Consider the following 27,114-nt stretch of genomic DNA (forward strand, 5'->3'; position numbering starts at 1 on the left):
AGCTCTTCCCTAAAATACTAGCAAGTTCTATACTGACTTTCTTCATAATCCAGAGGGAACTCAGGTGCACTTGCACTGAAAGACTTCTAATTTTCTTTAAAAAAAAAAAATTAAATTAAATAAATTCCACATATCCCTTTTTAAGCAGACCCATGCTACTCAGTGTTCTTCCCAACTTAAATCAATGGTAACCCAATTCAAATGCCTTACAGCTCTGTCTGAGAACTAGTGGAGAGATCAACGCTTTTTATCTTAAGGATTATGGATCGCTACTTGGCTGACTAACATACCCAACAGCCCATTATAAATACCACAATGGGCACACTGTTTCTCTTTCAACCTCTCAGATTTGAGAAAGCAGTGTATAAAACTTCATCCCTCCATGTTGTAGTTCTTAGCCTGCCTGCCTCATTTCATACTTTAAACATACTGAGATTTATTAACCTTTACAGTAAAAACAAATAAAATAATGATGAAGTAAAAACGCAGTGAGGTAAGGGCTGCAGCTAGCACTGTTTATCTGTGGAAATCCAATTAGTGCTCAAGTGGCAGAGATACCTGGAAAAGTGCTCACAATCAAATCAAAAAATGATACAAAAACATTAACCTGATGGCTAAAAACTCTACATTTAAACATTTAAAGTAATAAAGGCGCTTTTATTGAGTATTTTCTATATTTCATTAGGTCCCAAATTGACGGGGAGCTGCACAGATGCATTTCCTGGGCTTTTGGATCCTCAAACCAAACGCTTGACTTTGTTTTTGTTGTTGTAAAACAAAAAAGGAAAGAGTGTTTCTTGGTAGAATGGCAAGCTTCTTCCTGCAGTAGCAACATCAGCAACAACTGCATATGCAGGAAACGCTGAGAAGGCCATGAAGACGTTCTCAGATTTTCCACATTTCATTCTGTACTCACCATGACATGAGCATAAATGAAGTTTGAGTTACTTAGCTATTCAGGAGTACCTGGATTTACCTCTACCGCTGAGCTTCTACCAGAAATTCTTCTCTCAAAGCCATCATATCAYGGCCCTCAGCTGGAAAACTGACTAAGTTGATGAGACAGTGGCTAGAAAGACAAGTAATCCACTGTACACCTTAGTAGTCTCAGAAAAGAAGACAGGGACTGAATAGTGAGTTTAATCAAGTCCCTAGCAGTAGTGCCCTTAAATTAGGTCTCCTTTGCAAGGCTTACAGAAAAAGCATGCAGTACAATGTCCATTCTCTATCTGAGGCTTTATCTTTCTGGATACTGTGACTCTGCTGCTTTTTGTCAGCATTAAGTTCACTTTAATCTTTTAAAAAAGGAATCAGGAGAGAGTCACTGTCAATGAACAGAAGACCAAACTTCTGAGTAACAATTTTCTTCATCTCTCTAAAACCATGGAGCATGAGATAATAATTCATAAGTTTGTGAACATCTAATAGAACCTGCTACCAGGTTTGCTGGTAGCAAAATGTTACACGTGCTTCTGGTATCAATTTATGAATGCTGCTCTTAAGCTTTACACAAAGGAGTTGAGTATATACATTCAGAACTGACTGCATTAAATGTAAAATATAATGCACTGAAATTCCATTCCAATGTGAATAAACTGAGTTAAAGGAGCAATCTTTCTCAAACTGCACAGAAAGTACAGAAAAAAGAAAACGCTCCTTTCCTCTTGTATTAGCTAGYGCACGATTGCTCCCTCCTATTTATTTTTTGTATTTTTCCAGCCTATTTTTAAAAGTCCAAGGTCCTTCTGCTTTTCTAGGGAGAGGACTTCATGTTTTAATAGATCACTGTCAGGAATTTTTCCTAATGCTAAACCTTAGCTTCCTTTTTTTAATTTGAATTCACTACTCAGATATAAATTCAAGATTTAAGAATATTATAAGAACAATTTGGATTTTAAATACCTGAAATTGGAAAGATAGTTATTTCTTGACTTTACTGTTTCACTGGGCTGCTACTCACACTCACACATACTGAACCCACTGGTCCTATGTGTAGTATTTTCTTTCTGCTGAGAATATTCATGAATTAGCTTTTAGACACCTAAGAGTACAGCCTGTCTTCTGGAAGCAATTTCTATGTCTCTTTAACTTTTGTGTATGTACGCAAATTATAAAGAGGMATGTGATACCTGGAATTTGCACACTGAAATGTAAAATGTTTAAAACAAAAAATTAACAAAAAATAAAAAAGCTATACCAAACATTCAACAAAGCAACATTTAGACTTCCTTCTTCTCCTTCCCCCGCGATCAACAGGAATGAGTACTGGGTAAGAATCTTAGTGCTGAGAGACCTCCTGCTCCTGTTTGGAGTATAAAGAGTCCTGTTTTATTATTCTGGATTTGCATGTGGCAGCAAATGCGTAAATGTTTTAATAATACAAAAAATCCCAATAGAGTGGAGGAGGAGGATATGAAAGAAAGAAATACAAGGACATTTACTTTCTTGAGAGTGAGATAGAAAGGAAAAGAGAGAAAGAAGATGACATGATAAGGGACAAAGCAAGCTTTCTGGGGTATATCTGGAAAAAACTAGAAGAGAAATCATTAGGAAGTCCATAGTGCATCTACAGTGATACAGTGCGGATCAATTCATTTAACACTGCCCTGTACATTTACAGAAAAGTACCTTTGATATAATAAAGGCTCATAAACACACAGAAATTGGGTTAGACCTGTTTCGAATTCCTGCCAAACAATGGTTCAGAAAAATGAAGCTCTATTTTAATTAGCTCGACTCACGAGTGATTTGATAACAGCAGATGCTGTCTGAATGCTTTCAGCTTGATGGCTCCACATACATGAACTTAAGAGTGGCTTTGATGCAATTAGGTCGCTCTCTCTCCTTTAACATGTGTTAAGCTCTGGAACCAATGGCTTGTGTGTATCTAACATCTTGAACTAGAAGGATATTGACACTCTTCCTCATTCTTCTCCAAATGAGTGGAAATAAAGCAAAGAGAAGAAGGCATATTGGGGGTTTATCCATGCAATTTCAACAACTTGAGGAAGAAAGGAAAGGGCACCAAGACATTACCCCCAGAGTAATACTAAAGTCTTAATATTAGACCTATTTCAACCACAAACGATGCTTCCTGGCACAATTTTACAGTCTTGGTTAGTCCCAGACAAAAAATTTCCCTAACAATTTCTGATTCAAGTTATGACATTTTCTGTAAAAACAAGAGGGACTCAATAATTCCATACATCCCTTTCAATCCTATATTCCTAGAAGATACTCCGTGCCAATATACTGCACCATTAGAGTGGTTTCCATTCAGTCATGGCACAGTTCTCCCACCTACTGTCCACCATTTTCTCCTAGAGGCAACTTCTTCTGTTCCTGAAAATATTTATGCATTGACATCTTAGAGAACTCTTTGCCTTTCTAAACTGATCTATCTTACTCTGTAACCATAAAGTACAGGCATTTGCTAAAGGACACATGCAACATAGGAGCTGCTTCAATGCATCGGGGACAAGGCTAATAGGAGGTCTTGATTTGTTAATTATCTGTCAGTTTGTCACAGCTGGGCTGTAAGGAGTGGGTGGGGGGGAATCTTTCTGCTTGGCTCTATCTTYCTCTAAATGCTGAATTAGGCTGTCAAAACCTTCATCCCACCACAAGAGGCTGTGAAAAGAGGAGCCAGGCTATCTTTTTCTTCTTCCCTCTCCCAGCAGGATATGCTACTTCAGATGTCCTGTCTTCCCACCACGTCTCCGGAAATGGATAARGCATATATAAAATAACCTTCACACCATCACACCATGCCCAGTTTAGTCAAGGGATGTTAGCAGACCTGAGCAAGATAAATCAAGGAGGAAATCCCATTGCCAGGGGAGAAAGCAAGAGGCATTTATTCTGCAAGGAGTCCTAAAGTTGCTACCTGCTTGAATCAGCATTTCAGAGAAAGGTTTTGGAAGGCATAAAGTTTGGCCCCTGTGAGAGCATACAGCTAGATATACATGGAGTTATAGAAATAAAGGAGTGGGGTAGTGGCAAGATTCCCTTTCTTCTTACATCTCTGCCCCACGTAATCCTCTTAAGCAGGGGTAAAAGTTCAGGCTGTGAAATGGAATAAAGTATCGAATACCCCCATGGAGACAAAGCTAGAAAAACAGAAAACAGGCTCTGATACAGCAGTAGAATTTACTGTAAAAGCTTATGCCTCTTAAATCTAAGTAAATGTGGCCGTCAAACTATGAGAGCCTATGGAGATCCCCACCCACTCCTCCCTTTTCCCTGCAGGCCACATCCAGAGCATCCCATCACTCAAGTCCTCTCTTCAACAGGCCCTGGATTATGTAAAAATCCCCTGCAGGAGCTTCCCACGTGCAGCAGACACACCCCTTCCCTACCACCAGCGATGCTTCTCCCTTTGAGGTGTGGGAGGCTCAAAATTTATTCCATGTATGCAGGGGTGCTGTCTGCTCGAGATGGGAAAATTGAGGGCATTCAGCTTTGGCTTTGTATAGGTGATCAGAAATATAAAGGTACCACACATTACCTGAGCCAGGGTAAATGACCATGAGCATTCCCCTTAGTTCACTGCAGCATAAAAAAGGTGTCTTAAATTAACATGGTTTATTTTATACTTAAAACAGCCCAGGAGCACCTACATACGGTCAGTACACAAGTCAAACCCTCAAGGCAATTTTCCTCTCTAGTGTCCGGACCTTCTTTTACAGTTTGACAAAACCAGTGCTTTTCATCTTTTGAGGTAGGATCCCTTAGAACAAGCATTCAATTTTCCAGTGTGATTCACCTACCAGTATACAGCTAGTCAGCTGTAAGGGTAAAATAAGAACTATAGTCTCCTAACCTCATTATTTAGTCCTGAGCATTAAACAAATGCTATTTCTTTTCACACACAGTCCTACATTCCCCAAATGGGTTTTCCTGAGAAATCCACTAGGGACAAAATGACTCTCTGTACCTTTCATCAGGTAAAGTTAATGGATGCATTTAAGGGAACACTTGCAAAGCTTGTCCCTGGAAAATAAAATTTGCTAAAGCAACACTTCTAAAACTTTATGCAAGCTTGACTCCCTTTTGCATTCATCTGTCCTGGTGGCTCATCCCACATTCCACAGCTGAGATGGCAGCAAGTTCCTTCTGGAAAATGAGTTAGTGGAATAAATGCTAACTCTTCAAACTAGGAGAAACAGAACTCCTGACAGCAATTAAAAGTAGAAAGCTGTTTACCGACTAGTGACTTTGTGACTTCCTTTGAAGCCTTTTGCATACCTTTGGGGGTCATAACCTAAGTCTGAGAAACACTGCTTTAAGGAACTTAACTATAAAGAGGAGCAGGTGATGACATAGCATTGTTCCCCACCCCACACCTACATAGGAGTTTAGGAGCAATTCCCAGCAGGTCCTGGTGGCCTCAGCCCCTTTCCCTTCAAAAGCTCTGCCCTACAGTGATACAGACTCATGGGTGTTGAGATGATGCTGGAGATAAAGACCCAGTAGCATCATTGATAATACAACCAATGCAGCAGTCAGCATTAATTCCAAACCACTACAGGGCAAGGCCCGTGTCTTTTAAAACATCTGCCTCTCAATCTCCTGGTCTTTAATAAAACCACCCTCCCAGCCATGGGGTGTAACTGGAATTGTACATACGCATGTGCATGCAAAAACATAAATGCATAAGGAGAGATTCAGTTCCTCATTAAAAAATTGAATAAATAAGAATTCACCAAGGAATTCTGCCAGAGTCTGATTTCCAGATCTGGTTTTGCTGCATTCTTGCCCACAGCCTGCAGAGTTCTGGGTGCCTCCCTATCCTTCTCCAGCTGCACAGTCCTCTTCAAATTCAGACTTCTTGCACCTATAATTACTAGGTGCCCTGTGCCAGGCTCCTTTAATTAACCAACCCAACTCTTCTCCCTTTGGGATCAGGCTAAGCTCTTTTTTATTAGTTCCGTCATTTCAGTATCTAGGCCTAAGCAGGATACCTCATGCCACTTGGTGAGTGGGACTGTAGGGTGGAAATGACCTCCGTGTGTTTCCTTGCAGAAGGGACAAAACAAGGCTATGAACCAAGGGGAAACGGCATGAGGGGCTGCTGCAACACCTTTCAAACTTAATTACATCAGCAAAAGTGATACAGCTGAAAGTCCTGAGGAAAATGCCTGGCATGATGGGGACCTTTGTGTGCCAGTTAGATACTGATACGGTGGTGAAGGTCCTTCAATCCGAAGAGGAGCACAGAGGCAAGAACAGAACAAAGCCCTTACTTAGTCACTACACCGCAGCCAAACTTATGATTTTCAGGGCTTCAAGAAGAGGAGAGCATACCAGTGAGCCTCCCTCTCCCTAACTGCCACTGTTATACCAACACCTGGGAATGGAGTTTGAATTACAGGTCCATGCAAAGCCCTGGAGGAGCAGGATCCCCATTTCATTGTCTGTACTCAAGACTCCATGTTCCTGTTTCCCAGAAGAACTAGTAGATCATAGTTCAGATACTGTCCAAGTGGACAGGCCTGCAACTTCCTTGCAACCTCCTGCAGGCAGTTTCTTTAGCATTTTTCATTAGCCAAGACACTCTCATTGTTGGAAGCTGTTTCACCTGTTTTGTAAACAAACTGCAGCACATATTCAAAAGAGACATGGCAAAATGCACACTGGCCTTTTCTGGTTTGTGGGATATTCTGCATGTATGTATTCATGTATGTGGAGAGAAGAGAATGGAAGGTGAAAAGCAAAAGAGCTGGCTAACGTCCTGGGATTTCTTAGGACAGGCGGTCACTCTAGTTGCACAGCTTGACTTCCCCAGAGAGTTTTCTCAAGGAGAAACCAGCCATCGATCTTGGGACACACAACTTCCAGGACTGTTCCTTATCTCAGAACAGCCTCTGCCACGAATTCCTGCATGTGCTTTAATGTTTAAATTATTAAATGCATTAATGTATTTACATTATTCAAGTCTTCTGTGCATTTTTCTAAGATAATTTATGTATAAGAGTTTGAATGTCCATGACTGTTAATGTCTACAACCCTTCCTGTTCATTATTGATTCTGGAAGGAAAAAAAAAAAGGCAGTGTTTTAATGCCTTATTTTTAATGTATTAAGAGTCTGAATAAGTGCATTCTCTTTTTTCTTTTGTAATTTCATAATTTAAGTAGTGCATTTATTAAACTGACACAGTATGAATTGTGGTGAAGTCTGGCACAGGTCCATGCTGCCAACGCAGCCCAACCGACCATCACGCTACTCTGCAAATCAAGTACAAGCTCAGCTGCTCTAATGCCAGCTTTTACTCCCTACCTGAAATCAGAATAAGGAACAGAGAGTACAAAGAAGTCTTTTTAAAATACATTTTCTTTGCTATTTACATGGCTTTTCTCTATCCTCTCCATTTTAAGTCAGTGAAAGTTTTCTTCTGCTATTTATGCACTGTTTTAATGCAAACCTGTTTTCAATGAGCTCTGATAAACATGTGTACCACAGTTAAAAAAAAAAATCACATTTCTAGAGTACCTTTTAAGCCAAATAGCCCCAAAGCTCTTCAAAAATCTAAACTGAATATAATTTTGTTGCATCTACACCACATTTGTGAACACCATAAAAACATTTTTTTCCTAAATAAAAAAAATTGCCCACAGTTTAATATTCACAGGCAAATTACATACAGGAATCAGGTCACCTCCACAGTCACCACAGTCATTTCTGGAGCAGGATGCAACAGCTATTCAGTGGTAGTGGGCTATCTTGAATGCCAATTTGGGACACGAATGCTATAATAGGCAACAGAAACTGCAAAGAATTCAGCTAACACACAATAGAGCTACCTCCACTCACTCCACCCACACATAAATGGTGTTGCACGGACATGCATTTTATATATAAATTATGTGTAAATGTCTTAGATGTTTATAGCCAAAAATACTACTTTCAAAGTCCAGTTTTTATTGCCAGACAAATTCACTGCCAGGTGAGCCTACAAAGAGCAACACTGACACCCAAAGGCCTTTTAGCTTAACCTTTGGACATGAATTTCCTGCGAGAAGAATCCAGGGGCTTCATTTCTTCTGTCAGTATGGTAGCCCCAACTCAAATCACCTATCAGAACAACTCATCAAGAAGCTTAACTGCAGAGAGATAAAACTTGCTGTACGTAGGCACTGTATGTAATTATGAGTGTGTGCATAAGTTTCACAGTACATTCTGCATAATTACAGCCTTGCCTGGCACAGTTGCCAGTGCGAGCATGAACACACACGCACACACATAATGTATGCGCAATATTGTGCATATGGACTTGGGAAAAGGCAGAGAACAGCGAAAGTTGCTGGCTGTTGTTTTAAGAGCTGACTCTGCCATTTCTAAGGTTAAGTTTGTGTTTTTTTGCTACTCATTACCATTCTTTAACTGTTACAATTTATATCAGCATATAATGTTAAATAATTACAGGGAGCGGAGCTCACTCTAGTGAGGATATAAACGCGCTGTGGGATTCTACAGATTTAAACAAATAACACTCACAGCAGGGGGTGAGCAGATGAATTAGCATTAATATCCTGCCTGGGAGATCCCAGTGCAGTGCTATGGCTTAAATACAGATCTTTTCTGTAACAGTCAATATGACAGCKACTAGCAATACAGCCCTGCACATTTACTAGTCAATATAGCTGCTGCAGCTGAAAGAATGCCCTTGTAATAATCCATACAGCAGCCAGCTAAAATAAATAACTTCCCTTTAACAGTCTATATAGCAGCCAACTGCATTAAAACCTTCCCTTTTAAGGTCTATACAATAGTCAGCTAAATGGAAAAATTGGCATCCTTCTTGGCAGCTTCAGAGGAAAGTCAAAGCATCAAATGGGCTAGAGACTGAATTCTCCCCTCATCTTTGGGGGTGGGGTGGGGGGGGGTGTCCTTTCCATATCATTTTGGTGGGGAATACTGCAATCACAGCTTTCAGTTTAAGTTTTGTGTGTAGATGATTTAAGTCTCCAAAGTTATCACTTCACTATCTTCCACAAGCTCTATATTCACTTTAAAAAATAAAGACCAAAACCTATTTCTTTCCTGAACAGAATAACAAATCAGATAGACCACAGCTTCCCAGAAGTAGCCAGCACACATATCCAAATTTCCTCAGAGTAATGGCCACAAGGCTTTTGCTAGCACACTTAACATTAGAGAGATGTCCCAACTCAGTCTAAAAGCAGAACCCAAACCAAAACTCTCTCTTTCAAGTTAGCCACTGCTTTTTTACTCTCTAGCAAGAAGCAATAGGCAGTGGCGGGCTAGGAATCTACCCTCCTTGGACTACACCACAGCACTTCATTTTGCAATAGCAGTTGCAAAAGATCATGGTATAATTCATGACAAAAATGGTTACAAAGCATCCAAATCTGAAAATTGAACTGGATGAAAATCCATGGCCACAATGAATTCAGTCGTAAGGCCAATATATAGGTTTTATATCTAGGATCAAATTCTGTTCTCATGTACATAGGATTTATACTGGTATAACTCCATTCTTCTGTGATGGAGTAGCTGTAGATTTACACTGTGAGTTAACTAATCTCAAAAACAGACCTGTAGAACTTTGACAAATTAAAACAACACATTTGGGTGGGGAATTAGAAAGTAAAACAACAAAAAGCATAAAGCACTTAATATTGCACTTATAATTTACAAAGTGTTGTACAAGCAGTAATAAATCACTAGAAAATAAAATGTCTACGTATTTTCACATTTTCCATATAGCTGAGAGTGATAAGACTTCTACTGATAGGGAATTCTGCCACTAAAGTACTCTGTTTGCTGGTTTCCTACAAAAGAAAGGAGACGGATGACAATTTTGCTACAAATTGGAATGATAAAGCAAGAATGGCATGTATTTTTTTAAATTCCACAAATGAGAAACATCTGCCTGCTTTTCTTTTGAGAAACCTGTCCCTTTGGGTATATATTAAAAAACATAAACACAAACAGGGGGCTTAAAATCCCAGCAGATGTTTGACACCTGAATCTTTTCAAGTAATTGAACAAGAAAATGACTATTTTTTCAGGTAACAGGAAAAATCTAAAATCTTTCTCACTGTCAATGCTTTCATTTTTTTAACTCAAACTTTAAGGGAAGACTGCAGCTACAAACACATTCCAGCTTATTGCCTCCCAAATTAAAAATAAATACACACCACCCCTACTCCACAAGTCAGGGTTTGAAGCTTTGACCATATTTTGCAAAATGACAGTTATTAAAAACAACAAACATGCATCACAGTGAGTCATCTGGTTTCCAACTTCTGAGTCAAAAGGGGCTGATTCCACACAAACTGAAACCTGGCTCTCTGACGACTTGCATGTTTAATGATTTGTATCTCTGCACCGCAGCTTCAGAACAGGATGTGGAAGAAAAGAATGAAAAGGAGATGGGAGAAATGGGAGGGGAGGGGAAGAGAAAAAACACTTCTTTACTGGTCCCAGTGTCACTGCAAATAAAGACCATGTCAAGATTTAAACCATAATAATGGAAAGGCTATAAAGGTCCCTGCTATAATGTTTCCTCTGATATTCCCCTTCATAAATGCCCTCTTTATGTTGCATGCTTTGCAATAATACATGTAATGTTTGTGAACTAGCCCCACTGGGGAAGCTGTATCATATGAAGCTTCAGAGAACACAACATTAGAAGCCAGACAGTTCTTTTCCCAGTTCCCCAACTTTTGTCAGCTGCACCCATCTTCTCAAAGGGAACTCAAAAAATGAGAGGAAACAAGTAACCTAAAGCAACCTCTAGATCTGCTTAACTGGAAACTGAGCTGCGTGTACCAACACATGGACATGCAGTACAGAGTTGTCTTCTTTCAAGGCAATACTTTCCTGGGTAGGGCTAAACGCCTCTTCTCAGATCCTACATGTATAAGAACCATGAACTTCACAGCTGTGCCAGTCAGATCAATAGCATCCTGAGCTTCCTCATGGCAGCAACAGCTAAGAATGCCAGTGCCAAGAGAATCTGCACAACAGGTCCCTGCCAACACCAGTGCTGTGAGCCTCCTGACAGCAGTGCACAAAGAACACGTGCACCAGGGGTAYTGGATGCAACGTCTCTTTCCTTTTGCATGTACACAGCAAGAGCTGTTCTTGGCTCACTTCAGGTATGCTGTATGGAGCTCAGTTCTGCCTTCCCAGAAGGAATGACTGGCAGCAGCTTGAGGCCTATGCATGTCTGGCAAGAGAAGAGCACTACCTCCATAAGAATTTAGGATCAGAATGGAACCCCACATTCTTTAATCTCAGGCTTTAATACTGTATTTCCCAAGTGACTTGATAATACTCTTTGATAGACTGGGTGCTTGGGTAGCTGACCATTAGAGCAAGAACTAAGTCCCACTTGGTGGAATTGAGGCAACTTGATGTTGAGAAAGGGGTTGTCAAAAATATGGGGCAGGGAAGGGGGGGTGTCAAGCAGGGAGGCTCATCTCCGTCTTGACTGTAATTCTCAATCACCGCATAGAAAGTATTTATATCCTGTTGGCAGCGTGTGTAACCAATGCGACTCTTCGTGTCAGAGCTGTCAATTACAGCCTTGACTTATGAGGAAAGATTAAATGAGCTAAATATGTAGAGCTTGGCTAAGAGACCAGGATGGGGGTGGGGGAAAGGAGAAATGATGTGATAACTGTCTGCAAACATCTGAAGGGTGCAGATGCTTAAGGAGGAAAGGAATCACTTAGGGTGGCACAGAAAACAAACAGGAGAAGCAAGCTGGAACGAAGATACTGGAAATTCTTATTGTATAGCAGGGAAACTCCATTCCAGCAATATGCACTCAGTTACAGAACTGTATGCCAAGGAATACCATCATTCAGGCCACTCAGAACAAGACTTGACAAAATCCTAGGAAGTTGACAGCAGAGGACAATCCTGCTCTGACCAAAAGGTGTAACAGATAATGTAAGATGGTTAGGTGCATTGTGAGTTATATCCTGTGCTTGTCTCCAGCTGTAGAATCTTTTTATTAAATAGCTAAGGGTATTTTCATTGTTACTTTTCCAGAAAGGCAATTGTCAAAGTAGCTATGGTATGTTACAGGATCACAACTGAGAAAGGGACATGGTCTCTACAATTGTAACTGGGAGAAGAGCTATGTACACTCAAAAAAATTATTAAGATGTTTGAGAAAACTTGCAATTGAAGTGACATACAGAGAAATGTGAGAAATGTAAGCAGCAGGGAAAGTCTCTCTTCCCATGAGTTATTTAGGAACTCCCAAACTAAGAATTTTACCAACTCTCAACTTTCTCGTTTTGAGAACCTTATTTCTGAAGATGTTGGCATCAGAAGCATCTGAAGGATGCATTCAAGTACATCAAATCTGGGGAAAGTTCTTTAAAGTTCTTGAATAAGTCATTCTGTCTTTCTCTGCCTCAGCTACCACACTTTTAACATGAAGAAGATGCTACATATTCTGTCAAGGATACTACCGTGAGGCACAACAAACATGCTGTAGAGATTGTAAATTTTTCTTATGGCATGATCTCTCAAGTAAAAGTAAGAGGAAGCCAAAACATGAAGAAGGTTATCACGTGCAGGCAGCTATAATCTTATGAGAGTCACCAGCTGTCATGAGAGTGACTCTCTGATTATAGTAACATTGACACAGGCAGCATCTGGATAAGGGCAAAAGGACAGTCCAACCGCTCCATGGTGTTAGAGGTAGGAAAAGAACTAAGAATCTCTAGGAATACTTCCCAGGTTAGCAACTTAATAACACAAAGTCAAAAGGCACTCTAAAGAACAAATCTCCTGTATAAAGTTATTTCAAGAAAGTAAAAAGACAGACTGCTGTGAAGTTCTTAAGCTGGTCCCTCCTCTCTCCTAAGCAGAAAGAACTGTGAGCAATTGCTGCCCTCTACAAGTTGTTCTGCACATAGCATATTTTCCACACACATGTAGTTAAAGTGATACTATTATCTCACCTTGATCCCATAGCCCATCATTACCAAAGTGCACACACTGCAGGTGCCTCCTTGCTGTGTGCCATCAGCTGTTCAAAATTAATCAGTGCCCTTTCTGACAGCTGGGATGCACATAACAAAGCGCTCGCAATCTTTCTGAGCGGGCAGAGAGCTGGGCTGCCAAATGACATAGAACAACCAGCTGACAGCAAAGCAGACTATGATCTGTAAAAAACTGTTTGTACATGTAGCATGTTTATACCTCCAAAACATCACATGAACATAAAGAGAAAAATGAAATTAATTTTCTCAAGAGGGAAAATATCAAACAATGTTAAATATTTTATATCTGGATGCCAAACAGTGGGTTTTCTTCCAGTGTTACAGAGCACTACAGGTCCCATTTTGCCTTCAGTGAGAGATCTGGGATCTCCGGAAGTCCTATCACACATGAAGTTAAAAAAAATTCCAGCCTCTTAGTACATTAATTTGCTTGCATGTTTTGTAAAAAACAACTTTGAGTATTACAACTATTTTTAAATCATCTTAAAAGTCTTACAATCGGTAATGTTGCTTTGTCTGAAAAGCAAGTAAGAGTTGCTTTCAGAACTTCCTTCTGCACAAATGGACAGAGAAGACTATAAGCTGCTAACTCACCACACTGCCAGAGAACAGAAGACAACTGCACCTATCCCAGTTGTTATGCTCTCACCCACCTGCTCTAAATTGTCATTTAACATGTAAGCTCTTAGGGACAAGCAAAGCCATTATTACATTTTGTACAGCCTGACAGGGCTCTAACCTGCTTTGGCCTGTAACTAGTGCAAATCTCTAGCTTTCATACATTAGCATATAATGCTACAGTAGAAGTTATATCCCAAACTGTTATATTCCAACATCTTGTAAAACTGAGATTTGAAGTAATTCGAAGAAAACTTTCCCGTTGATTTCAGACAGGGAGTTTAACTTGACATGACAGTATTCCTTTAACTATGGTCTGTAAGTAAATCTGTGCCTCTGTGTTTTGTGTGTATAATATATTTGTCTAAATCAACAGAGTAAAAGAAATTGACAGATTAAGCAAGGACATTTTGCATGAGCCACAAAAAAAGTCAATGAACACTCAGAAATAAGAGACACAACCAAGTAAAAAAACAACTGCCTCAAACTTATCAAAAGGTCAAACTCAACAGAGGTCTGCTTAATAAATTAAAGCATTCTCCCAGCAGCTAACCAAAGTATATTGTGTAAAGCAGTCCCACACCTCTCGCTCCCCGTTCCTGGCCCAATAAAACTGATATCTGCACAGCAATTGCCTTCCACAGCCTGATGGAATTACTGTCCAACACTGGCAACCCACAGCAACATACTCAGGAACTCCCCAAACAAACTGAAGCATTATCACACCATTAGGGTTACTGCCTGTACAGGAGGTCACAAAGCTGATAGTCTCAGTCTCTCTCTCTCTCTTTCTCTCTCTCTCCCCTGCTGACAGTGGTAAATTATCCTGACTAATGTTTCACTGGGGGCTATAAGTTAGTTGCCTACTGACTCTGGCTGTCTGGGAATCCCTTCTAGATAGATTTACTTTTAGAGAATCATTCAGTACAGGCCACCACTCTGAACAAACCCATTGTGGCAGACAGAAATTTGTACAGTGAATAGGTATAAATCTCATTTTCAACAATAAAGGGTGGGAAAATGGAAAGCAAAAGTGTGATGGGGAGTGTCCCTCCTGAACACTCCTGTCTCATATCAGCTTTGGAAACAAAAACCCTTCTGAAAAAAATGACACTTTTCTGCAAACCCCAAAAGGATTGCATAGACTAGAATCTTTGAACTTTAAAAGAAAGCATATGAACACTAAATTGTATCCCTTGTATAAGACCGGGTTCCAGAAACCAAAGAATGAGTTTTTCACTGAAAATATCTTCTTGCCTTCATTTCAAAGAACATTTGCAGACAGAGATGAAACTTCAAAAACTTACTTTGTACCTCTTTTTCTCCAGGGACTGACAGGACAGAAAGACAGCATCTATTACTTTGTAAGGAGAGATGCATGGATTCTCACTGGGCCCAATGATTTGTTCATCAAAAAGGCTACAAACACAGATCCTGAGTCCTCTTAATTACCATTAGAGCCAATGAACTCACTCAAACCTTACGACACAATTCTGTAACCTTTCCTCATTTCCCACTCACAGTTTTGTTCACATGGTTAAAGACAACACTATTGTTTGTATTAGGCTCCACAACTTCTAATCACACCAATTAGAGCTAAAAGTAGTCAAAATCTCAACTATAAAGCTTTTTCCTCAGAAACCTAGCTAAAATTCTCTTAGACATAGTCTATTGAAGAGGAAGTTTAACAGGACAGATACAGTTCAAAAAGGAGGCAATGCAACAGAAAACATCTAATCATTCTGTTGTCTGTCATTGAATGCTAAGCACCCAAGTCCAGGCAGCTCAGTATATAAGGAAACTACAACCCTGTCCAGTTTCAGTTTAAAAAAGTTTTATCCAGTATAGATACACAAATATTTTACTTGTTTACTTCCAAAGAAACCTCAAAACTCAACAACAAAAATTGCAGAGGAACTAAATATGCCCATAACCAAGAWCCAACATCATGGTTTCAATTTGAAATCTCAGCTGATGGTACAGGAAATCAAACAAAGATACAAACACAGAATGTGTTAAGTACAGGCAAGAGACAACACACTGACATGACTTTAGGCCTGGAAAACACTACAGATATAGTGATTTAAAGTTTCCTTTCTGCACTCCATTTTATCATTATTCCTTGATCACCAGAAAAGTAGTGGGGAAAAAAAAACAAAAAGGATGAACTGAAGAGGCAGATGAGTAAAGTATATCATGGTCACTTTAAAAAAATGTACAGATGAAGGACTAGGGGCTTTCCAAAACACAGATAAGGGGCACAGCGAAGCCCCTGAGATAGAATTGACCTCATTACCAGATGAACAGATTAGGTCTCAGGGCTCCAGAGTTTTATTCACAACTATGTCACTAATTTGCTAGATGAACCTGGGTAAACAGTTAATCTGTATATCTCAATTAGCTTTTCTAGAAAACAGAGACAACACTTTCATATCACCTAAATATGATATTTAATTTATGTCTGCTGTGTGCCCTATGATGTTTGCACAGAAAGGGCTGTCAAAAGTATTCTGGCCATTACTATGAGCCTTAAAAAAATTGAAGATCAGGTTAACAAAGAGTGGGTAAAAGCCAGAAGAGCTCCAGCATGTACCAACAAATTCTACATGAATTGCCTTAGAGACAGCAATACTTCTTTTTACCTTGTACCTCTCAACTGCCTGTAAAAAAGGGAATGAAATGAGCACATTTCAGTGCTAAATGTTATCATCTGCAATAAGAAACAGAAAGAAACAGCGCATACAAAAAATAAAAGAAAAAAAGTTAAATGATTCTGAAAAAGAAAATACCCTGCTTCTCACACTATGATTTAGGGGCTTTGCAGCTCAGCATGAAACCAAGAGAGTGATTTATATTTACAACTAGTACTTTTATATTTACAACTAGTACTTCTTCTAGATACCAAGCACTAGCAAGGGAGTAAGTATGTTTTGTGGCACAAAAAGAAAACAAGCAATATGTGGGAAGATCTCACTTATAAGCTTTGCTCCTTTAGGTTTTTCCTCCAAGCCAGGCTTATGTTAGGGGCATTCATATGCATTACCTTCATGTAGTAATTTTGACTGCAGAAGCGGCAAAGCCCAGCAGCAAACATGCTCAAGCTATTGAAAGCATCTCAAAAGCAGCACAGTATATTAAAAAAGCTACAAGACACTACTGGGGAGAAAAAAAAAAAAAAGTAAAAGAGGAGGGGAAAAGACAAAGTAATTAGACTAAAGAGAAAGAGAAATTAGACCAAAGAAGCAAAACCAACAAAGACTCAAGAGAAGAAAAAGGGCAATTTCTAACGTTTCAACCTCACTGAAAGAGGTTTTGTCTACATCTTTTACAAGTCCCGGGACTTTGCTTTGAGTGGCTGCAAAAAGACAAATCTATTCCAATGCCACATGTGTTCAGAGGATTATGGGAGGTGGCTGCACACACAAAAGCTGGGGTAGCAGAAAGGGATGCAGCAGTGTTCACTAATAAGCTGAACTCAAGGAGAGGCTGATCCCACACTGACGATGACAAACGTGGCTGTAAACAGCAGCGGAGCGAGATGCTGACACTCTGCTAACACAAGGTTACACTTCCCACTATGGAGCTACACGGCAAATTTTAATGGGCCAAGACCGACAGCTAGGGAAATGAGTGTCCGCTCTCTGCTGCAAAAATTATAGCTTTTCCCATCCCCCTCCAACTCATTCTCCACTGTCAGTACTATAACACAATGACCTCTCATTTGGGAGTATTTTTCAATTGGGACAGTTTATTGTAAGGACACCGGATAACTCAAGGGATTAACAGCATGGACACAGAGTCCCTTATCTCCAGTTGGGTACCTCAAAACATCACAGGTCACAAGTAGGCTGAAAGAACAGCTATGCAGTAGCAATTAGGAGTGTGACATGAGTTTGTAGGGCTCCATTCTGAAGGGCTCCACAAGGCCATAAACCTCAGCAAGGTGTGCTCTGAAGGCCCATAATGCAGAACAGGATATGGCATGTCAGGCTGCATCTAGTTGCATGATCTTGCAAAATGCTTAAGTCCTCTTGCAAGCAACCAGAAATCCTTGCTTCTCCTCAATTCCTGTTCCCCTATAGCAACAGTCTATAAGGGTAGAGAGTATACAGAAGACAGTGCCACTGAGCGCAGAGCAGAAAGCATTTAGCACCTTATAGGATATAGCGTTCATTAAAATCACAARTAAAATACGACCAGTTTGATTGTATCATGACATTTGCTGACACAGCATAAGATGTTTTAATTCTCTTGCTTTCTCATACTTGTGCATAACACCACTAATATGTTCCAAATGGGGGTCACAATCCTGTGAAGCGCTGAACACTCTCAGTCTCCTATTCGAAGAGACTGTCAAAGAGAAGTCAAAGAAAGGCAGGGAGTACCAAGCAGAATTTGTTCATGAGTCTCTTTTCTCCCTAGATTTCTCCTCCAGATTTTGCAAGTCTGTGAAAACATATATTCTTCCTCAACTGCTCAGCATCAAATTTGAAGTCAGCAATGATATGCCTGAGGGCATGGCTTTCCCATATGGAACCATTTGTTGGATTCATGCCATAGTTGTTCTGGCGCTTCTGTAAACATTTTTATGACATGGCGCCATGCGCCTACAAGTCCGCTTTATGGACCCAAATCTGCTGCATGCATTAGAAGGGAGCATGCATGGATCCTGGTACAGAGAAGCCACAGTAGTGTGGTGGAAGTCAGGTCATCTGGCTCACAGAACTGAACCACTCATTTAATAAGTCTTCTACAGATACTCAGCTGGAAGCAATAATGACTCCTAAGCAAACGTGACAGAGATTGCGGGAGTTTAGTGTTTAAAAAAAAAAAAAAAAGGAGAAAGACTCCACCTTTCAAAGGGCTCTAACTAGCTCACATGCAAGACTCACCATTGTGAGAGTGAACTTTATTCTGGAGTTCTTTGCATTTATAAGCATGTGCACACACGTGCATGTGCGTGTATAGGTATAACATCCATATAGAAAGATACTCAACTGCTATGTGTTTCCTCTGAGCAATTATTCAGCTGTATATACAGAAAAATATTAATTAAATCAAAGGTAATGTTAGAATCTGCCTTGAGAAAGAGAATGAACTGTAGACCAGTACAGGCTGTGATGATCTGCAGCCTGCTATGAGCTTCCTAAGGGAGGGAAAAACAAAACACAAAAAAACGATCACAAAGCAAATGGTGTCAGTAACAACTTTCAGTAATCTCAGCACAGAGATGTCTACGCAATTAGGAGATGGTACAGTGGTACTAGGCTAGAGGGCTTTTCACTGCAGAGCTTAACAGAATTCATGAACAGCACTCTCATTACATGTGTTTTACTGACCCTTCCCAGCTCATAGTCTTCACTCACATCCCCCTCTTTCAAAAATCACCTCCTGTGTTCTCCAGACAGAGTTACAAGGCAAAAATGCTTTGATGTGACCAGCGCCACACCTTTATGGAAAGTACTCAATTCTTGTCCTGCACTGCTCAGTCACTGACATCTCTCACTGCAAGCAGCTTGTGTTCAGTACGATGACCAAATGAAAACCAGAGAAGGAACTCAGTGAGAGGATAACATGTTTAGGACAGTAAGAAGGGCTAAGAATTTTGGCAAGGTTTTGATTGAGTTATAGATGGTTGAAGAGGAAAGAAAAAAAGAAAAAGAAGATTGTAAAAGAAAAACCCTGCAGCTCAGGAGTCTGGTGGCTCAGTTCCCAGTCTGCAGCTCCATAAAACAAAACAGAGTTCTCTTAATTATTCTCATACACAAAAAATCCTAGAGCTCTTTCCAAAACAGTTCTAGAGTCAAAACATTGGATCACATGCACTGCCAGCTGCCAGACACTTCTAAACTCATGCTGAGTGTATCTGAAAATCAAGACAGCTTGAAATGAGGTCTCTGAGCAGCATAGCTTATTTTATTAGACATTAGCCTTAAAAATCTCAGTTCAAATTAYACTGCACAGATCCTTCTTCAGACTCTTTACTAATAAGCGCTGATCAACAGCATACATCGCACACATTTAAGACAGACAGGCTCTGCTCAAGGACAACTCAGTGCTCAGATAAGCTCAGAGGCCTAGGTGACTGGAAAGACAGGAGGTGATGGCCACAGGTCAGAATTCGGAGGTCATCAGCAGGGCAACATGAGGCAGCTTACACCTTGTGAACGAAACACCAACTCCTTAGAAATGCAAAAAAAATGGATGCACAATGATGCAGCAAAGAGAATGACTCATGTATATTAACTTATCCGAAAGAAACAATATCCTGCTTGAAAAACTCACCAGTGGCTCCCGAGATGCTGCATTTTCAGTTGCAGGGCAGGAACCAGACTGTAAAGCAAAAAGAAGAGTGAGGTTATATTGCCACCTGATGGACATAATTAGAAATGCTCTTCTGTTAAGACCACACATTATCTGAGTAGGATTTGGGCAGACACACTTGGTTCCCGATATCAGTAGCAGTTCTGTGATGGACTGAAGACAAAAAGGTCCAGATCACAGAGAAAATTAGTTCCAGCAGTTTCCATCCAAACCAACAGAATTCCCAGAATCAGCAGAACTTGCTATAGGGAGACAGTAGTTTAGTGCCAGAGAAACTACAGAGATGTCACGAGAGAAATTTTCATCTTAAGTCAAATTCTGAAATATGTGCTGCAGGGAACAAACACAGCATGAAGCTGGGACTCCCTCCATTTAACTCCTGGTTGCAACATTTGTCACATTACATAGTATAAGACAGGACATTTCATTGTGTATGAAATGAGAAAAATAACCTTCCTGTCTCATAAGGACCTGATGAGTACTTGATGTCTGCAAAGAACTTTGAGACACTTGAGGGAAGAAATGCTGAAAAAAAACACAGTATTGCTATTAAATTGGATGCAAAGGTACCCCACTCGGACTCTGTGGTTTATTTTCTCCTCTGTAGAAGGACTAAACTTAATCTGACACTGAACTTCTCATGTTTCTGCTATCCAATAAAGCATCCTATGCTTTCTGCACTATTCTTCCAAAGATTTCAAAACACTGGTGATTTAACTAAACCTCACAGCACCTCAGCAACATTAGTTAAAATAGTACCATCCTTGTTTCCCACACAGACTTAAGAGACTGAGTTTCAAGGCTGATGCTGAACACCTCACCTTACACACTAGGAAGGGCTGATTAAGGCAGGACAGCAAGTCAAAAAATGAACTAGATCTAAAATTTGGGAGCTTGCATTCTCCAAGATCACCTATTGCTCATATTCACTCACTCACTGAGAACAGGCATGGCTTTCTAGCAGAGTTCCATGTTTCACCAGAATTAGACTCTCTGAGCTTGTCTTCACTGCTGAAAAAAAGCAAAGTTTGATCTCTGTGTATCTAACATATGTTAGCTCTCCCAAGGTAGAGACACTGAAGTTTTATCACAAAATAAATTTACCCTGGTCAACAATCTACTTTCAAATGGAATTCATATGATGTTAAGATTGCCTAAACTATGTTGCTTTCACTGTGTATTTTATCTTAGGAGAGCTGACACATATTGGTTAACCCAATTAATAAAAAATGCAGTTTTATTAGTAATGAAGACAAGTTTTGAGACTCAGAGAAAAGGGGTTCTACTCACTGAGTACAGGCAAAGCTAAAATTTTCAAGTAATACCATAAAATCCTTAAGAGACCTTTTGTCCTCCTGTTGTATGAGTCACTTCCATGCACTATACTACACCTTTAAAGTCTCTCAAGATTTTCCCATCTGCAAAATACTCAAGAAATATAGATAGAAATAAGTATTTACCACAAGAGGGTGCCAGTAACTCAAATATGCTCCAACCTCAACTGTGTCCAGATACATATGCATCATTACCAAGGTCCAGCTAGATTCCACAGCTAAGCAGTGATTTTTTAGGGAGCCCCCATGTGACATCATGTGCAGCCATCATCATTTTTGTTATTCCGTTGTGTATCTGCTAATATTCAGCCACTAAGAATTTATCTAACATAAATGGTGACCAGTGCAAATATCAGCTTGGACATCATACTGGAAATCACTTTCCCCAGTCTGTATGTGATGGAGAGAATGACATGGTATACTGAGAAAAGGGCATCAAAGCATAATTTTACATGTCCCCAGTTCCCAGCTACCAAAAAGGCACTTCTCTCTTCAGGCCTGTCACTGGATTCCTATTCTTATATGCATGGTATCTCTGCTTTCAAATCTTTTATAGATGGATGAAAGAAAAACAATGGTCTCCCCTTCCTAAAACAGGGAAAACACATGAGAATCAAAAGAAGAATATGGCTTGCATGAGACAGTTAAATGAAYCTGTTTAGGTTGTGGATGAACTTATTGGTGCATGTGCTCTATTTTATTTTTTCAGTCAAATCTCAGGACTAACACAGGTTAGTTATATGGCTAATACTCTAAAATATTTGGGCCTGATTCATAGCACACTGAAGTCAGGGAAAGATTCTCATCAAATTCAGTCAGCACCGGATCAGAACTGCTGAGAAGCAAAAATCCTGTTGAATACTTTGAAAAATACATACAGCTGTTAACTAATACTTTCATGGAATTATTTCACCAACCATTTGTATAAGTGTTGAATCTTTTTAAGAATATGCAAATTTTGCTCTTGGTAGCAAGTTTCAAGAAAAATTCAAAGCATTTTACAATACTACTTTAGCTGACTTTACAAAGAGAAAAACAATAGTTGTGATGAGAAAGCAGAACCACAAAAAAACCATTCCCCTGCACTAACCACCACAGACTATGCATCTTCAGAAAATTCCTAGAGCATCTGAAGTCCTAAGTAGTAGAGCTTATATGTTTTGCCCTCAGAAGCTAAACTGGTATTTATGGACTGCCAGTCCACACAATATTTGGCCAGCCTAGGAAACTGCCCAATGAAGGATCTGAAATGAAGCCTTGGAGAAAACATGTATTATATGGATAGGTAAGAGTCTTGATCCTGAAGATAAATACTCCAATATTTTACTTGACATCTACTTGTAAATAGCCTGACGACATATATTTGATTAGTTGGACAATTTATGGCTGTATTGGCCAAAGCTACATTTTTAAATGCACGGACAGACCTACATTTTCCTTCCAGCAAAATTTCCAAGTACAAGGCATCGTGCAACAGCTAAGAAACTAGCGTTATAAGGCAAGGGACAATAACCCTCCAGATCACAGAAGTTATGAGACAAGTCAGCAAAGAATTCATCCCTTCCATGTGATGGCTGTTCAATAGCCTGTATGTAATGGAAACAATGGATACCACAGTACAGAGACCAAGTATTTGTATCACAAACTATCCTTTAAGGCAGACTCAGCAGGGAATCCAGAGGATAAACAGTCAAGAGCTACAGGCAGGTGGGGAGCAAAATTTACCCATATATTGGCTAATGCTGCAACTACAGAAATAAGTCTCTGGAGCAACAAATCAGGCATATTACCTCTTTAAAATGTTTTAATTTCTTCCTCACATAAAGAAAAAAAATGCAGCTCAAGTGGGTATAATGAAGCTTTAGAAATAAAATGAGCAACATTTGGGCCTTTGTGCACCTCTCGCTTCCACATTAAACCACATGTAACACCATCATCAAGTATGAAAAGTGTTAGAACACCAATGCACTCCATTCACATTACCACCTCTCCTTTCTCAGTCTCTTGCATCAAAATTAAATGTGATATGTCTTTAGCATATGAGCCTTCCAGTTTTATATAACAAACAAAAGAATCTTGCATACAGAAATCATTCTGCCTATCTTGCCTTAGTGGCTGCACTACCATTTTGGTGCCAAGCCCAATTCAGCCATTGACTTTAACAATTTCAAGCCTTTTATGACTCACACAGACAGGCTGCATACTGACTTCTAGGTTACAGGAGTCTCAGCTTCTGCACGTAATTATACAGATAATTAGGCATCATTTTGTGTCCCAAACCAAACAGCTTGTAAAATGTCAGACATGGTTATCTAAATCAGCAACATTACTGCCAAGTATTTTTAAGCGTTTCAGTTTCTCTAACACTACAGGGATTCACAGTTAAATGGAATATTGGAGGCCAGGGTTGCTGGCTTGCTGAGCCACCAAGATTCACCAAATACACTGCCAAAGTATTCATCATCAAAGAAATACTCATAGCCAAGAAAAATCAGAAAACAGTTACTGTATTTACAGGCCACATCATCCTCTTGCTCTTCCCTTATTTTTATTATTAAGAATATTCACAGAGAGACAAGATCTTTTCTTCTGTTGAATTTTTTTAGTAGAGACATTGCTAAAAGACCCAAGGAATATGATTTATAAACAAAATGAAATATTTCAAAATCTCTGGTAGAAATGTTTATGGACTCTTCTATAATTCTATCTCTGTAAATCATTCAATTTGGGCTGCAACACCCCCTCCCTTGCAATGCTTGAGGCAATATATTAATTCATGAGAATGAGAAAACAAAGCTAAGCAAAACAGACAATAAGCCAAAAGGAATCTGACACTCCCTTTTCCACAGCTAAACTAACTAGATTTGTGATAGGAAACATGATAGGAACCAAATATAAACATATGAAGCAAGGTAGTGCTAGTACTCCTAGCCTTAAGTTGAATGAACAATAATAAATAAACAATCATCATCAGTGATAGAAAGTAAATATTTTTTTTAAGTTCTCTCAACATTTAGTGTGTAATGAGCACACCTTCTTTTTATTCACATTGATACCAGTGTCAAAACTGCAATGGCCACATGAGAGGACTGGCACTTACATTTTGTTATACTAGTAAAGATATGTTCATTATTTGGTTTTACTCTGGAATTGTCCCCTTAAGCACCCATCTACTGTGCTATGCATTCTTCAGTTGGAGATTACAGCTCCTGTTTCTGGCCAATCCTGCAAGGTCCTCTCAAATCTCATCCAAGCCAACAGAATCTGAGAGCATTTAACACCTCTCAGCTCAAGTTCTAGATGAGAACATGTGACCGATGTCAAAGACGCACTCGAAGGTGGAGGTTGGGTATACCATCACCAAGCACTGACGGCCTTGAACAGGAGCAAAACTTCTGTCTCGACACAAGTGCACAAAGTTGAAAGTGGGGGAGGAGGGAATGTAAAATAGAAGCAGGGCTGCTCCTTTCGGTGCGTGTGTGGAGGGGCTAAGGATTAGCATGGCTATTCTTCAGCTAAACTTGACATTGCCTCACATACCTGAAGCAAGGCAAATTGCCAGAGGTGCCCTTTAAACAAGCTTTGCCACTAATGAAGTCATGACAGGTCAGGAGCCAAACGATGTTCAACTAATTTGTGATTGCATGAGAACCTAGCATTTTTGCATATGGTGTAACAGAATCCAGCAAGAGAGGGGTTAATTGACCACATTCACCTGCAGTGGATTCAGACTGTCTTCCTCCTTCTCAGCCAGCTAGATGCAAAATAGTCTCTCTGTGGTGAAAAATTACTTTCCAGCAGCCTGTATGCAGAGTAAGGTATTCTGTCTTCCTCAAATTATTCCTGACATAGAGAGCATAGAAAGCCCATTTTTTACTGTGGAGGCAGTGACAAAGTGATTTTCTGAAGCCTTAAATTTAAAACCCAGGGGGTTCTCCTGCTAAATTTATGAGGCTTGCTAAAGATTAAGATTTTTCCAAACGTCAAGCATTCTTTTGAGGTAAAGCAACACTAAACAAATGTTTAAAAAAAAAAAGTGAAATGGGAGGATAGCATATCCAAACTCATGAGATCCTGAATGTTTCTTAGGCAACCACATCTGCCAATTTACCAGATTTCTTTCTCAGAAGCCTATAGTCAATAGCCCTGCAGACTGCCCAACTGGCTTAGAGATCAGTCTCAGGTTGTTTCAGATTTCCTCCTTCTGAAGGCATTCAGTCACAGCATGAAGAACAACCGATCATAATGCCTGCACCTCAGATTGTTATTGATGAAGGCATATGACCAATGCAAAACTGCCCAGCAAGCCCACTGTCAGTTTGCTAACATGGCCTTTCACAATTTAAGAGATGTGTACTGGTTAGAGTATGAATTTTAAACATTTTATTTCAGTTTAGTTCAATCTTGTTCCCTACAAACTTAACTTCTTCAGTGCAAAATAAAAGAATCCACAGAGAGGCTCACAGTGATTTAGTCAAAACACCATAGATTTGAATGACAGTGCATAAAAGCTTGTTGGTGGCAAACTTAGCTCTGTTTTCTTCCCTGCTGCTGAAGTATCAGACCTTTCATCTTCTGTCCACTCTCTGCCCCCTCAAGGATGATTTTACAAAATTCCATAGACATCACATACTCGGGAGTCTATCAGAGATATTGGTGAGATGAAAAGGGTCCCAAAAAGTCACTAAATTGAAGGTAGAGTTTGCAGTGAAATTGAAGTTACGTTGGATCATGAGCAAGACAGTGCAACTGCCTGGAAACCTACAAAGTATCCAACTACACTGTCCTTCCACTTTCCCCTCTGGCTCCGCCATTCATTTCAGGTCCTAGTTAAAAAATCACTGGTGTTTTTAGTATGTTTCTTGAGAGTGTATCCAAACCAGTGAACTCATATGTCCCTTTTACCATTCGCACTCAGTTTTTGACAATGTTTATACTATGTCTGCCATTGTTTTGCCCTTTTATACTGTTGGTTCAAGAACCTTTTTTCTCCCTTGTTGTTCCTGTTGAATATGACATTCTATCACAACATTTTGTCTAATTGGTACTCTACCTCATTTAAAAACCCAGCGGACACATGACTTGCCTCCTTTCCCTCTCTCTGGCTGCTTTTTAATTCAAATACTTTACTGAATTTTACATACAGACACAAAAATTAAAACATGCCTACTGTCTAGGGACCTAGCCTAAATGGCTCTTCCAATTAGAACTGCATTTGGCTATTGTTTGGCGAATTGTGCCTCATATCAGTTCATACTACCACACAAAGCAGGAAGCCAAATTACAAAACCAATTCCAACAAGATACAAAGCTCTGAGACTACTCCAAAGTACGCGGAGTCAAAAACAATGCAGAAAATGCACAAAACCACTAAATACGATGTCTTGGTCCTCCCCAAAAGACGCTGGACATGACGAAGCAACATAGTCTCAGTTGGAAAGGGAGCTGCTTGCAGTTCCTCCTGTTCGAAGCTGGCCAAAGACATTTTCTGCATGATGCCAGGGCACCCACCACTCTGCCCACCAAAAACCCAGACGCCTCGGGGGAAGTAGCAAAAAGGGCGAGCGCAACATACATCTTGCGGAGCCGCTGTCCCCGGTCGCCTCGGGTCGGGCGCCCTCCTCCTTGTAGGGGGCAAAGCTGCCGCACGCGTCGGGCGCGGGTGCCCCCGCCGGGGTGCCCGGCCATTGGCGGCGGCACGCTTCCACTGCTGCGGGGGGGCTCGGGTCACTCACAGCTGCGCCTGCGGCAGGCGCCCCGCCGCGAGGGACCGCTGGGGCGGCGCGCGGACGGCCGTTGGCGGCGGGGCACGCGCCCCCCTCACAGCGAGTGACCGTTGGGGCGG

At 40.2% G+C, this 27,114-nt stretch overlaps 1 protein-coding gene across 4 annotated transcripts in view; it reads right to left on the reverse strand.

Moving 5' to 3' along the window:
- PEX14 (peroxisomal biogenesis factor 14) overlaps positions 1-27,114 on the reverse strand; it is a 103,221-nt gene that overhangs the window by 75,373 nt on the left and 734 nt on the right. For all 4 annotated transcript variants that reach the window (XR_003254865.1, XR_003254866.1, XM_026074063.1 and 1 more), the window contains exon 2: positions 19,897-19,944. Coding sequence is in view for 2 of the 4 variants with exons in the window: in XM_026074063.1 (XP_025929848.1) it covers positions 19,897-19,944 (48 nt within the window). In the remaining 2 variants the exon portion in view is untranslated. The remainder of the gene's footprint in view (positions 1-19,896; positions 19,945-27,114) is intronic.

Source organism: Apteryx rowi, unplaced genomic scaffold (genome assembly GCF_003343035.1).
Source record: "Apteryx rowi isolate R43461 unplaced genomic scaffold, aptRow1 scaffold_38, whole genome shotgun sequence".
NCBI lineage: Eukaryota > Metazoa > Chordata > Aves > Apterygiformes > Apterygidae > Apteryx > Apteryx rowi.